The sequence below is a fragment of the Gymnodraco acuticeps genome, unplaced genomic scaffold (assembly GCF_902827175.1).
Source record: "Gymnodraco acuticeps unplaced genomic scaffold, fGymAcu1.1, whole genome shotgun sequence".
NCBI lineage: Eukaryota > Metazoa > Chordata > Actinopteri > Perciformes > Bathydraconidae > Gymnodraco > Gymnodraco acuticeps.
The window spans coordinates 198,469-213,723 of NW_022990358.1; the positions used below are offsets into that span (position 1 = coordinate 198,469).

At 40.9% G+C, this 15,255-nt stretch overlaps 1 protein-coding gene across 3 annotated transcripts in view; it reads left to right on the forward strand.

Annotated features, from left to right (window-relative positions):
• Positions 1-15,255, forward strand: part of ttc28 (tetratricopeptide repeat domain 28) — a 141,551-nt gene that overhangs the window by 124,148 nt on the left and 2,148 nt on the right. For 2 of the 3 annotated variants that reach the window (XM_034224153.1, XM_034224155.1), the window contains 16 exons: positions 1,338-1,467; positions 1,682-1,909; positions 4,461-4,632; positions 6,931-7,071; positions 7,711-7,855; positions 7,941-8,120; positions 8,879-9,423; positions 9,498-9,745; positions 10,821-10,945; positions 11,225-11,302; positions 11,398-11,557; positions 11,743-11,819; positions 12,871-12,894; positions 13,117-13,246; positions 14,244-14,351; positions 14,431-15,070. In XM_034224153.1, the coding sequence (XP_034080044.1) occupies positions 1,338-1,467; positions 1,682-1,909; positions 4,461-4,632; positions 6,931-7,071; positions 7,711-7,855; positions 7,941-8,120; positions 8,879-9,423; positions 9,498-9,745; positions 10,821-10,945; positions 11,225-11,302; positions 11,398-11,557; positions 11,743-11,819; positions 12,871-12,894; positions 13,117-13,246; positions 14,244-14,351; positions 14,431-15,070 (3,131 nt within the window). The remainder of the gene's footprint in view (positions 1-1,337; positions 1,468-1,681; positions 1,910-4,460; positions 4,633-6,930; positions 7,072-7,710; positions 7,856-7,940; positions 8,121-8,878; positions 9,424-9,497; positions 9,746-10,820; positions 10,946-11,224; positions 11,303-11,397; positions 11,558-11,742; positions 11,820-12,870; positions 12,895-13,116; positions 13,247-14,243; positions 14,352-14,430; positions 15,071-15,255) is intronic. The other variant, XM_034224154.1, reaches the window with a different exon arrangement.

Consider the following 15,255-nt stretch of genomic DNA (forward strand, 5'->3'; position numbering starts at 1 on the left):
TTTGTTATCGTATCGTCTTCCTAAGTTTTCGTCACTTCCGGTTTGGCTGAGTCGAACATTTCGTTTCTAAAAAACTTCGGGGAAGCTGCAATAAAGTGCTTCTAACATGCGTAAGGCAATTATTATATTTTTTTAATCAGGTGTGATTGTTTTGGTACGTAATTATGCTTGTATATAAGTTAAAACGAAACTATTTGAGGTTCCATTTCCACTATCCCTTTAATAAAGTTATGTGAAAAAACTGTTGACATATTTAATTAATCACTGAAAAAAACTTAAATAATGTTAAGTTTAAATACAAAATAATAGGTTCTACTTAATATTATTGCTTTCGACTAACCTAATACAATTATATGGAACCTGTTGACATAACACATTTAATTAAAGTCAATGTTTAATTTTTTCACTGTATGCAGGGACACTTGTATAAGAACAACTATACATGCAAATATATATAATATTGCAAATTAATTATGCAGTGTAATCAACTTATAGTCTTGCAAAAAAGAGGTTGCTAATTCAAAACAGAAGCGCGGTCACACTTAAATTCAGTTTTGTGTTTTAGTTCAATATTTCCATATTATTCTGTTACATATGAGAGGAAGATATTTTGCTGTTTACGTCACTGAATTAATCTCACAGCTATAGTTATTAGTTAGTGTGTTAATACATTTAATTAAATACATTGTTGGAGATGCAAATGACAAATCTGTGTTTAAAGTAATTAAAATGAGCACCAACTCAACTGACAAATGCTGTGAATTGATTCATATTAATGGTCCAATAATATAATACAAAATACAACATAATAAACTAACTTTCTGATACTTGCATAATGAAAATTGTATTTCTTATACCTACAATACATAATGCTTTCCTTATGTACTGCTGTCAGATAGGGGAAGTAGTAATACAATTTTAAGTAACTTTATGATAACTTCTCCACTACTCTGGTTACTACTTGGTAACCCTAACCCTAACCAATCAGTTTTGGCACGCTTTGTGTTTGGCTATGGTTTCCATTGTTTGATATTATGTGTAACCTAACCTTCCATGCCTAAACTCAGTTCCCAGTTTGTTGGAGTGAAGAAAAGTAGATAATCCATATTCTTCAGATGAATGTGTATTTGTAGTGCCCCCCAGTGGTTAGCAATGTAACAACATGCTCTCCTAGGTTTGAAATGTTGCAACTAACAATTAAATTCCGCTCCTTCTGCTTGAAATATTGTGTTTCATACAGACAGGGGACATACTGTATATGTGTGTGTGTATATTGAGCCCTGTAGTTATATGCATGAGTATCAGTGTGATGTATGTTTGTTTGCTGTTTGTTTCAGTTGTACAGAGCATCCGTATTATTCGAGACAATTCGTCATGAGACGCAGCACAACACGGATTACAAGCTCTCTCTGTTTGATCTGCAAACCAGCTCGTACCAGGCTCTCCAGAGAGTCCTCGTCAGCCTAGGTGAAGTAACCTCCCCTCCTGTGCTGATATTTTGTTAGTGTGAATCACAATCTGTCTGTAAGGTGTTCTCACCTCTCCTTTCTCACCTTCACACTTCCTCTCTGTGTGCCTGTTAGCGATGCACAAATTATCACCTGATGTCTGAGTGCTAATTTAGACATTCTGTTCCCCTCTCTCAATGTCCTACTTATTAATCTTTCGTGTTACATCTCAGGCCGTCACGATGAGGCCTTGGCCATCGCAGAACGAGGGCGAACGCGAGCCTTCGCCGATCTCCTGGTTGAACGCCAGAAAGGGAGCCAGCAAACAGCGAGCACTGACCCTTACATCCCAGTTACTGTGGAGCACATCCTGGAGACGGTCAACGGTCAGAGGGCCATGGTGCTCTACTACTCTCTGGCTGGAGGCTTTCTGTATAGCTGGCTGATAGCTCCAGGGACAGGTACACACACACACACACACACACACACACACACACACACACACACACACACATACACACACTCAAAAACAACCACACATTAAAAAAAGAATGCTCTTTTCACCTTGTAGAGGACATTGAAAAAGCTGTAAAATGTATATTTCATGACTTCTGGGTTTTCCAATTCCTATAGTGCCACCTTCAGGGCAAAACTTTAATTTGTTTGTTAAAATATCAAAGATCAATTTCCAGATACCCTCTAGTCTTGCACGATAAGTGTTTTTGAAGAAAGGTTGACTGGTTAATCTGGACATGATTTCAGTTTTCTCCTGCTGCTTTAGATTGAGTTCTCTTATAAATGTGTTCAATTGGAAAGTCTGCAGCCCTTTTTAAATCAAGTTGGAAGCTATTACTTTTATTATTTGGTTTTCCAACATTTATTGGAAGGTAGAAAATCTCCTGAGACTGTTCAGTTAAAGAAACACATGCACTGAATAATAAAAACAACATGCATTTAGAATTGTGCCAGAACCCGTTTTTTATTCATGTTGAAAGTATCTAGAACAGTGGTTCTCAACTGGTCAGGCCTCGGGACCCACTTTTTCCTTTATCAATAAATCGCGACCCGAAATTTTGAACCACTCAAATCTATTCAACAAAAAATCGTGCTGTAATATATAATTAAAGTGAAGTACAGTGCAAATATCCCTTATATCTCTTCATAGAACTAAAGTATGCTTTTAAAAAAGGTATAATGAGATGATGGAATCAAAGATGAACTGTATAACATAAAAAGTCACACATGCTGAAAACCCAACCCCAGCAGGGGGGGTCTGGGGGGATTCTCCCCCAGGAGATTTTTAGAAATACTAACATATAAACTACGCATTCTGGTACTCTCTGAGAAGAAAATAAATACATCTATTACTACCCGACATATTAATAATAATTGATGCCATTGTTTGTTTTTCACTTTGTTATGACTGCTTGCTGCTCCTCACAGAGAGAAGAGCAAAGAGGAGAGAGTCTGTGTGATTTACTTTAAATTGTGGGTAAGGGTAGATAGCTACCATTGTTCTGTGACCTGTCAGTCATCAAACCGGGGGTCATATTTCATTACGTGTTCATTTTTATCTGAAGTTGTACCCATGGATAAAGAATAGTTCTACCGCAAAGTTATTCTCCGTGGGGACTTCCGGCAACCATCTTGATTCTGATTGGCCAGAAGACTCGAAAAAACATCAGCAAAGATGTTTTATTGAGAAGATGATTTTTTAACTAATTTTCTTTTTTTACTCGCACATCTGCGACCCACCAGTTGAGAACTAGAGTAACTTAAGTCTTAAGTTTCTGTCGTCCATTACATCAGTGTTGGTCACTGATGCATCTGTAGCAGGTAGTGAGCCTTCATCCTCTTCAGCCAAAGAAAAAGCTGCGTTACCATTAACTAAAGTAATAGTTGTGTTACTGTCACTCTGCTCTGAATGGCTTTGCTTTTTTCAGACCAAAACATATACATATTTTCTGGCTCCATGCATAAATAATGCTTTAGAGCTAAAAGCAGAAGTTGAAAAAGCCTTGAGCTGTGATCCCATTTAACCCCCTTGCCATTCCCAACGGCAAAACCTAATTCTGAATGACTGTTTTACATTTTAAGAAACAGTTTGTAGGGTCAAATTAAACATGTTTATACAAGCTTAGCAATGTGTTACTGAAACAATAATTGAGTCTGTCTTAAAAGGAGATAATTATACTGTTCCACTTGCATATTATGCACAAAACATTTCTGCAAACACTGCACAAAATAAAACTTTGATTTAACTCTCTAAAAGGACTGCAGAAAGAGGGGGTTTGGAAAGTGCTCAAAAAAGCCCCCCAAAATACTCTAAAGCACTTTACCAATTTCACAGTAGGACTGTTCTGAATGATAAAGTCAGTAAGAGTGGAATCTGGAATTGTGCCAGGTTCTAAGCGGTTGATTTCTATGATATTTACTGAGCTCAGTCTCCTCAGTGGATGAACCCTTTTATTTTGTTCTCCAAATGATCTTTTCCTCTTGCGCCACCCTCAGGCCAAAATGTCAAACTTGTGTGCGCACATCTCATAATCTAACTGTCATGACATGTTAGGACATTTGAGCACTGAAGGGGGAAAACCTTTGGATTTTAATCACTTTCTGACCTTAATGGACACATGGCCTTTTCCTCCAAGGCCATCCCCAAGGGAACTTCACATTTGCAGCCTGATCACTTTGAGGTTTTGGGCTTGCATCAAACATTGCAGCTTCTAATATCCAATTGCTACAGGAGTTTTAGACTTTTAATCTTGTCAATAATTAATCTATAACCTCACATCTGACCTGCATACTCAGTTGTAGCAATTTTGTATGCAGACTTTGTTATAGAGCTGCACGGCCTGCTTTAATAAAGTGGATCCTTGTCCCAGTTTCTCTAATTATTCAGAGTCTTGTGCACACCATACAGTACATCTTTTAATTCATACGCAAGCAGACAAATAAACACATATACACAGTACAGCGAGCAGTAATTAATTCATGCTCTTCCTGCAACAGGTATTGTGAAGTTTAACGAGGTGTATCTCGGAGAGGCCGGAGTGGAGGATTTCCAGGATGGTGGTGGGAGCCCGCAAAGTGGAGGAGGAGGGGGGGGTGGAGGTCCTCAGTCCCTGGAGCAATACATCTGCAACGCTAGAGAGGCTCTAGGAGTGGACAGCCATTACAGCAGGTATTTTTCTTTACTGACAGAGTACATTTTGTAAGATGATTTTAGTCATACTCAACATAACACATTTGTCCAAATATTCAACAAAAAAGAGAAGAAAGACAGACATGGGGTCTTTTCATCTATTACTGTTAACAGGTCAATATTAGAATTTGTCCAATACTTTCCCCTACATTCTAAGCTGCACTTGTATTTTAGTGCTAGTTAGCAGCGGTAGAATGTAGCCAGGTGCATTTACTCAAATTTGAAGTACTATTTTTTTCCTCTATATATGTCTAAAACCTTAAGTTACTAGTTACTGCACAAATTAACACTTTTACATTAAGTCATTACTTGATAGTTTACAATTAGCAATGATTTACTGTAAAATGAGTAATACTAATCTAATGTAATATATAATAATATAACAGTCAAAGGGGACATTTTACTGCTTTTAAAAACTCTTAAGTACATTTTCCAAAATGTCCTAAATAGTTACATTCTTTGACTTTGACACAGTATTTTTACAGTTTGGTTTAAGTACATTTACTTAAATAAAATATCTGAAACGTCCTCAACCACTGCTTATAAACAAATGTATACACACTACACTATACTAAAATGGTGAAAATGCTAAAAAGGATATCTGTACTGCCTCACAGAACAGCAAGCTTTGCTGTAGACTCAGTCTTATTACTGTTCGTCGACACTCATTAAAACACAAAGGGAGGAGAGTGAGTAAAAGAAGACAGAGGAGCCGCATGCTGCATGTCATCTGTCTTCCTTTCCTCCTACTCTCTGCTGCCATATTTCTTTAAACTCAATTATCCTGCCCGCAACTTCAGGCCTTGGTTGGCACCACTGGACGACTTTGTAAATCACTACCATATGTTGTGTCAGCAAATGTTCCCCAACACAAACTGCTCTCAACTGTGTGTGTGTGTGTGTGTGTGTGTGGTGTGTGTGTTGTGTGTGTGTGTGTGTGTGTGTGTGTGTGTGTGTGTGTGTGTGTGTGTGTGTGTGTGTGTGTGTGTGTGTGTGTGTGTGTGTGTGTGTGTGGTGTGTGTGTGTGTGTGTGTGTGTGTGTGTGTGTGTGTGTGGTGTGTGTGTGTGTGTGTGTGTGTGTGTGTGGTGTGTGTGTGTGTGTGTGTGTGTGTGTGGTGTGTGTGTGTGTGTGTGTTGTGTGTGTGGCTGTGTGTGTGTGTGTGTGTGTGTGTGTGTGTGTGTGTGTGTGGTGTGTGTGTGTGTGTGTGTGTGTGTGTGTGTGTGTGTGTGTGATGTGTGTGTGTGTGTGGGGGTGTGTGTGTGTGTGTGTGTGTGTGTGTGTGTGTGTGTGTGTGTGTGCACACCAGTGGAGTTGTACTACCCTCTAGCATGTAGAAACGGCTATTTTCACACTAGTTAAATCTCCCTAAGCTGGAAAAAGTGCAGCCAGAGGACTACATAAAAAGTAATGGGGAATTTGTGCGATCAGTCCAGGACATTGAATCTGAGTCCTGTCATTGGTCTGTAAAGAGACTGTCACTGCCAGCATGCTAAACATTACATGTTAAACTGCTTTCTGCATCCTATTTCCTCTTTCAAATAAAAAAATAATTAAAAAGTGAGTTTATTTAGCTTTTTGAACAAAGAAAAATGTTATTCATGTTGATTCATAAGCAATTAAAGACACCCTTCTGTTTAGATGTTTGGGTCAAAATTGCTATAATGATAACATTCAACACTTTTGCCTGGTATGAACACAAGCCTATAGTGACTAATGATAGCAAACTCACTGTAAGTTGGTACAGGGTGTGTTCGCTGACTTTTTCTAGTTACTGTTACACTACTAAGCGTCTTTGGGTTCAAGAAAAGCGCTATAGAAATATAACTTATTATTATTATTACTACATTCTAAAATGTAAAATTATTCTCTAACTGCTCGGCTGAAGCTTACCTAATAACATGAAATAATAGATGCTAGAGGTTCTGACTGAAATGCATCAATATTCGTGCTTTGGGATACATGTTGGTGGTGATGTTGCAGTAACAATAAAGTAAATGGACTGTACTTATATAGTACTCTAGAGGGTCTTTTCGATCCTGCTTTACAAACTACAAGTCATTCACCAATTCACTCCATTCATTCACGCAGAGCAGTACCACTTGCTCTAGGGTACCTATGATTCATTCACATTCAAACACACACCGTTGGCCATGCCATTGGGAGCAACTCAGGGTTAAGTACAGGCTGTGATCGAACCCACAACCTTCTGGTTGAAAGACGACTGTACTTCCTCGCAGCCCCAGTAAAGTCTGTTTGTGTTATCGTTTACTTCACAGAGCTTGCTCCAGCAGTGAGACTGAAAGTGAAGCCGGAGATCTTTTAGAGCAACAGTTTGAGGAGCTGAACAACAAATTGACGTCAGCCACCGACCCAACAGGCTACCTCCGCATGGTGTCCAGAAATAACATCTTTAACAGGTATGACTTTTTTTTGGTTTTTATCTTGATTGATTTTTAACCATGCTAGTGGCCTGGCCTATGAAGGGTCAGATGGTTAGTCCAAATCTTTGGTCTAGACTAGAATTAAAATCTTTCAAAAATCATTGAATAGATTGCCATGAAATGTGTACAGACATTCATGTTCTCCTGAGGTTAAACCCATACTGACTTAGGTAATCTTCCGACTTTTCCTATCGAGCCCCTAGCAGATTGGTTTTTGTGGTTTTGAGAGTAACATCTTAACTATTGGTAGGATTTCCATGACCTATAGCACAAAAAACCCTTTCCCTCAAGATGAACTGTAATCATTGTTGTGATCCCTTCACATGACAAGGTCAAACATGTCATCCAACACTCAAACCAAATACCTGCAAAAGTGATGACATTACCATCCTCTTGAGCTGTACTTTGTTTTCGTTGCTAATTAGCTAAGATTAACATCAAAAGAATGTGAACATGTTAAACATTACTTGTGCTAAAAATCTGCATTTTAACTCCAGTGTGCCTCAGTACATCCTGACAGAGCTGCTAGCATTGCTGTGGTAGCTTAGTCTATTTCATGTATTGCTTTTACACAGAGTTAATGTGTGTATTTGTATCTGTGTGTGTGTTTAACAGAAGCTGTCAGAGCATGACGAGTCTGTACAGCGCCACAGTATCTCCAGTGAAGGACAGCTTACACTCTCCTCCTTACCGGCCGAGTACCATCAGCAAACCTCCTCTACGAGCCCTTTATGATTTACTTATAGCTCCAATGGAAGGGGTATGTATGGGTACCATTAATCTGCATATTTATATTTCCCATTTTATGCTTTTTAATCTTAACCTCTCTCTTCTTCTGTCTACAGGGCCTGATGCACAGCAGTGGTCCTGTGGGCCGACACAAACAGCTTGTGTTAGTTCTGGAGGGAGAACTGTACCTGATCCCATTTGCCTTGCTCAAAGGCAGCTCTTCTAATGAGTACCTTTATGAAAGGTTCAGTCTCATTTCTGTACCTTCTTTAGGCAGCCTGGGAACCACAATCAAGGTAGGCAAATTGCATCTATAACAATATCTTTAACCTATTATATGCTAACTTTCGCCTCCTTGTGTTACCAAGTGTTATTGTTCTTGGTGCTGCTGTCCCAAAGACAACCTGATCGCTCTTATTTAGACAGGGAAAAAGCGGTAAATGCATTGAACTAGTATATTAATTTTGTTGTTAACTAAATTCACAATGCTTCTCAAAGAAAGCACAATCCCTCACTGCCACTAACACAATCACTAACCTTTTTTAATGTGTGAGGACGTTGCAAATATGAAAATTAGCGCATGCAAATTAAAATATCATAGTTTTGTTGTTGTTATGTTAATACTGGTGTGTCCTATAGAGAGAGTCGGAGGTTTTTTGTTGTAAATTGGGTGGGACTGCAGATAGACCCATCTTATTTAATTGGAAAAGAGTTGGCAAGCTGCTCAGATTATACTGCATTTTGTTTTCCATGGCTCTGTGCTATAAATACAGCAGTTGTTTTCTGGGAGGTCGTACACAATGGCAGACAGGATAACAAGGTGAAAATGAGGCTTACATGGAACGAATATAGTATACACTTATTGGCTCATAATACTTAACTGCGAACATAGCCTTTAAGGTGTCAAATCAGTTAAAGCGGAAAAACTTGTCTACTGACACTTTAAACAATCTTATGGTTCCCCTAGTTTGGAGTGATGCAGTGATTTGTTTAGTATTTTTGGGGGGCTTTTTAATATGTGGAAAATCTCAATCAATTCGTGTTCAACCCACAGCCTCATCCTCGTCGCGGTGGTCCCTCCCTTTGCTCAGATGGAGGTTCAGTGGCTGCTGTGATTGGGGCTCCTCGCCTGCCCTCCTCCGTGATGGACCGCTGGTTGTGGGGTCCCTTACCTTCAGCCCAAGATGAGGCTCTTTGGCTGGGGGAGCAGATGGGATGTCATCCCCTAACTGGAGCCAATGCCACAAAGGAGCGTGTGCTTGCCGCTCTCAGTCAGGCCGAGTGTGTTCACTTTGCGACTCATATCTCTTGGAAGCTCGCTGCTTTGGTTCTCTCTCCGAGCCAGGAGCATGCTGGGGGAGAGGGAGAGGGCGGGCGACCCAGGGAGAAGTCCCCGTGTACGGGGTCAACCTCGGGTCAGGAGGGAAAGATCAAGGGTTTGTTTCCGGAGAGACTCAGGGGAACAGATGAAACGAGCGAGGACGGGGAGAGTTTGTGTGACATGGAGAGTGTGTGTGACGGTCCATCTCTTCATGACTTCCTCCTCACGGCTGCTGATATACTGGATCTGTGCTTGAACGTCAAACTGGTGGTTCTGAGGTAAAACTTTAAACACAAAGGTTTTATAAAGCCTCCCAAGGTTCCCCCTGACCTCTGGCTCCCTGTCCCCTCAGGTTGTACCCGGAGTCCAGCAGCAAGGTGACGTCTGACGGGCTGGTGGGTCTGACCCGGGCCTTCCTGGCTGCCGGCGTACAGTGTGTGTGTGTCTCTCTGTGGCCTGTACCGATAGCTGCCTCCAAGGTCTTCACACACACCTTCTACACAGCGCTTCTCAACGGAACCAAAGCCAGCGCAGCTCTGACGGAGGCCATGAAGACTCTGCAGAGCAGCAAACACTTCTCACACCCCTCCAACTGGGCTGGTGAGCAAACACAAACACACATTAAACTCATTTTTCAGAAAGCGTAAATCTGATTTACCAGCTATGATTGATGCTCATAGCAGCAACTCCCACACTAGTTTCTTATGTGGGGATAACTGCATGTCGGATATGTCAGGTTTTATACAGAATGAAGACAAATTATTATGAGGATTTCTGTTCTTTGAATTCATATCACATAAGTTATTTGTTGCCCACAGCCTGCGAGCGAGTTTAGACAGTCAACTAGAGCTGCTTTGCTACATTCTGCACCACCTATCCAACATATTTGGCTGTTATTTTAAGCCATCAGAAATGCCCAGCTGTTCATCTTTTCTGCCAAACCACAGCACTCATTTCACCCCAAGTATCTGAGCTTTATTCAGCCTCACAAACACAACAACCCAGGCATCCAGCAGTAAGCTCTGATTGTAGTCCCAGGAGAGAAAATGTCTGCTAACCAAACTCTCTCTCTGTACAAACAAAAAGATTTTACATGAGTTTCTGTGCATTTTTCTTTTCTAAATTTGAGATTTTTGACTTTTGTAGTATGTGTGTTGTACTTTCTTTTCTTTGCTATGTTTATCCTAAAAACCTGCTGGAAAGAAACATGTTTCTGAGAAGCAGATACTAAGTTAATTTGAGACACTTTTGGTAAAAAAAACAATGTACGCATTGTACATTTGTATTTGGTTTGGTTCGTACATAAGTGCGATGTGCATTTCGATAAGCTGTTTTACAAGATGGAGTTTCAAACAAATGCATACAACTCTTTATTTAACTGCAGCAGGCCATACACCTGAACATTTTGATGTAACTCACTTTCGAGTTGTGTAAATGTAATATTTCAGTTTCTTTTAGTGTGTTTTGGCGCCTTTCACGGAAAAAAACAAGGAATTGATCTTCAAACCCTTATTTAAAAAAAAATGTATTCACTTTTGTGCAAAGGGAAGCTCAATCTGTGTGCAGCATTACTCTTTCAAAGCTTAAATATGGTTGGACCCTCTCTAAAAGAACGCAAAATGGCATAATTGAGTGATTAAATGTCATTAATCTCATTTTGAGTGTTTTTCTTCAGGCTACATGCTGATTGGCACTGATGTGAAGCTGAACAGCCCCATGTCGCTGGTGGCTCAGGCCCTGGCAGAGATCCTGCAGTACCCAGAGAGGGCCAGGGATGCCCTCAGAGTGCTGCTACACCTGGTGAGACACACTCACACTTTAGGGATATTAACAATTACATGAGTCTGGATCCACCATAATTAATTTAACACCCCACAGCCATATCTGGTCTTTTTATTCTATAAATATACCCTGCTGAAGTTATGCAGATCTCCCAGAATACATGATATTGTTGTGAGAGGAATTGCTTTCTTTGTTATGCCAAGTACTAAGGACTATTGATTTGTTGGTTGACGATACAATTTCTCTGTAAACAAGAGGTAGGAGTCCAGTGGTTAAGCATCATATTTCTCTCCGCAGATTGAGAAGTCTTTGCAGCGCATTCAGAGTGGCCAGTGTAACCCGATGTACACATCACAACAGAGCGTAGAGAATAAGGTCTGTGTGTGGCTCTTTCTCTCTCTTTATTCTCTAAATGTCAGCCTGCGTGTCTCCTCCACTAATGTCCAAATGTCCTCTCTCCTCTGGGGCAGGTCGGGGGGGTTCCCGGGTGGCAGGCCCTCCTGTCTGCGGTGGGTTTCCGGCTGGACTTCTCTGGTAACTGTTCCGGTCTGCCTGCGGCGGTTTTCTTCCCCACCTCAGACCCCGGGGATCGGCTGCAACAGTGCAGCGCCACTCTACAGTCCCTGCTCGGTAACACAGCTCTTTCATTATTCAAAAGGTCTTTCATGTCAATCACCCTGATAGAATAACAACGTGTCCATTCCCCAGAGGATACAGGATTCAGACTGTATTTTGTTTGAGCATGTACTTCCAAAATGTATTTCACATTTCATGATGAAACAATGAAATCTAATTATCTGTATATCCATCTTCAGGTCTCACTCCTCCAGCTCTGCAGGCTCTCTGTAAACTGGTCACAGTATCTGAGGCCGGAGAGCAGCTCATTCATAAGGTACTCTCATGGTGTGGAGTAACAGCACAGTCATTCATACAAGTGGTGGAAGAAGTACTCATTAAAGAGATCGAGAAGAATACATAGTACATATGTTTCCTAATTTATCATTTGTATTTTCATGTGAAATATTGGATCTTTCTTTTGGCCTTGAACGGTTATATCATTCTGATACAATCTGAGAAGTTTAGACTGTAACTCAATTTATTTATGGCAAGAAGTCCCAACTAGACTAGTCATTTTTTGTAAGAGGTCACAAGCTAACAAGTTTGGAGCTACTGGTTTAATATTTGACAATGCGACATTAAGGTAAAGCACTTAAGGACAATACTTGATTCAATGTACTTTCCACCACTGGTTCATGTCAACATCTTTTCTACTGAGTAATGCATGCAAGCACATTTAGTTCAGCGGGGACATGATAAAGCTTACAAAAAAGAAGTCCTTCATAGATGCCTGGTATTTTCTGAAAAACATTGCCTTTTTCAGTTCTGTTTAGCCTCTGCAGGTATTCCGTTCAGGCTCCTAACAGTCCTACAAATATTAACCAATGAGGTCAAGCATCTTTTTTTTGCCTTAGAGGCAATCCTAGGGCATTCCATAAAGCATTGAACTCCACTCACTGCTGCTCTTCAAGTGTATTACTGTGAGCATATGGTGATAACTGAACAGTCAGAACTACTCCTGTCCAAATGTTGGCAGCTTGACCATTTTCAGTTAGAGTTGGGTATAAAACCAAACTGAAATTATTAAAGGGAAGTTTTCCCACCATTCTCATTGGAAGTTAAACTCTTGAATGCATGTGTGTTGTAATTGCATGTCCTTTAATGATCTCCTAATTGTCTAAAAGGCATGTCTGACATTTCTTTGAGTCATACACCTACAAGTAGAACATATTTCAAAGCCTGTATAGCCCTCATATACACCATATGGGTATCATCAGGTATCATCATCCATACATGATTCAGTTTGCAGTGACTCAAACCAAACAATTCAAAAGGAATAAACCCCTCAAAATCTGTTTCCTCCCCTCTTATACCCACCTCACAAGGCGGTAAAAAGCATGGTGGGCACGGTAAGTGTTTATGAATGACTTTGAGTTCAAAGAAAGCGTGACATGAATCAAAGCAGGCACATAAAGTGAAGTTGTTGTACATCAGACTTCTGTTATTTGAAAGATGTCTGTGATGCGAGTGCTACATCTTTCTTGCCTTAGTGAAGAGTGTTAAACCACACTTGTTTTGTGACAAACTAACTGTACCATCCAATGTAATGATATGTGATCTCCTCTCCAAAGCTTCACCAGGTGCTGGTTCAGTTGCAGTCGGGCGACAAAGAGCAAGACTTCTCTCTGGCTCCCATTCAGGTGTCCATCAGTGTGCAGCTCTGGAGGCTTCCAGGCTGCCACGAGTTCATGGCTGCACTCGGTGAGTCCTTCCAAAAACACTTCAGAGTAGATAACTATACATTTATCTATGTCATATAGTAAATTAGTATAATGTATTAAATGGTAATATTGCTTAGGATAAAGATGTGTGAAGAATGTAAATGTTTGCATCAAGAGTAAAGGTACAATATACACAGATTTTCCTTTTCAGAGATTTAAAAACAATTACAAGTACATTCATTATGTCTACATTACTTATTGACATGTTTACAGCATCTGGTGCCACTTTTTAACCAGGCATAGGTTTCTCAGTTATAAGTTAATAGTTAATAGTATTACTCAACTGTCATTATCAAGGACAACTATTGTGTAACATCTATTTTGCATGTGAACATGCTGCTCCAGCATCACTCACGATGCCTTTTCATTTGAATTAATGTGTGTATATGGTAAATGGACTGTACTTATGAACGCTTTATCAAGTCTTTACGACCCCCTAAAAGAGTCATTCACCCATTCACACCTCATTCATGTAGAGCAGTACCACTTGCTCTAGGGAAGCTAACATTAACACGCATTCACACATGTGGCCACGCCATCGGGAGCTGCTCAGGGTTCAGTATCTTGCCCAAGGATACATCGACATGTTGACTGCACAGGCTGGGATCGAATTCACAACCTTCTGGTTGAAAGACAACCCCACTCCCTCGCAGCCACAGTTACCCAAGTTGTAACAACTTTTCAAAAACTTGCAACTGCATCAAGCTTATAACATGCCTTCATTAGAAAATTGCTAACAACAAGTAACTGCTAAACTTGGATATCATTTAAACTACTTATTAATAAAGTCAAATATTTTCTGTATTCAAATCTTTATTTCCAAAGTACCCAGTTAAGATAGGTCTTAGACAAATGTAGTGGAGTACAAATGAATATTTCCATCTGAAAGTCAGATTTATAAACTACCAAAAACTGGATATGAAATCACTTCAAAATTGTGAATGTAGTTGTAATTTGTTACCTGTTGTCTCTGTCAGGTTTTGATCTCTGTGAGGTGGGTCAGGAGGAGGTCGTGCTGAAGACTGGAAAGCAGGCCAGCAGGCGCATCATGCACTTTGCCCTTCAGTCTCTTCTGGCACTTTTCGGTGAGAATAATGAAAAATGTTCTTTTTTATAAACTAAATCTTTATCTCTAGTCCACCCTGACACCTGTCTTTTTTTCAGACTCCACGGAGCTTCCCAAGCGACTGAGCATGGACAGCTCCTCCTCCCTGGAGTCTCTGTCGTCCTCCCAGTCGGCCTCCCAGCCTCACTCCTTACCCCTCTCCTTTGGGTGCTACCCCCCCCAGCCGTCCTTCTTACCCCCCGTCTGCCCCGACAACCTCTCCTGCGACGCCATCTCCGTCTACAGCCTAAGCTCCCTCGCCTCCTCCCTCAGCTTCCTGTCGCGACCTGAGCCCGCAGGAAGTGACATCATCAGCCAGCGCTCACATCAGCAAGATCTGGACAGACATCGCGGAGGAGGAGGCCACTACGCCTCAAAACGCCACACAGGAGGCATGTCGAGAGGAAGAATGACCAATCAGGGAGGAGGAACGTCAGGAGAAGGGGAGGAAGAGGAGTACGAGGGTTACTCCATTATTAGCAGTGAGCCTTTAGGACGAGGGAGGAGGGAATGTGACACGCTGCCACTTCCTGCCGGACACAGAAACGGCAGAGGTGGTGCTGGGAGAGGGACAGCCGGGGGTCATGGGTACCCTCTTACTATTTCCTCCAAGGGAAGCATCAGCTCACCTACATCTCCCATTAAAGCTCCACAGCTGCCCCTCAAAGTTCTTACCAGCTCCAAGTCCAAGCAGGAAATGTAAGTTTGACGTTCATGTCGATTAAAAGATATGGTGTTTTTTTAAATGCACTTGTCAGAGATGCAAAATGGGATGAGCCGATGTACAGTCACTCAAACCTCAAAATGTGCAGCTCATTGAAGACTTATGATTGAAGAATTACCTGCATAACTTGTTTTCTTTCATATTTTATGATTTATCATTT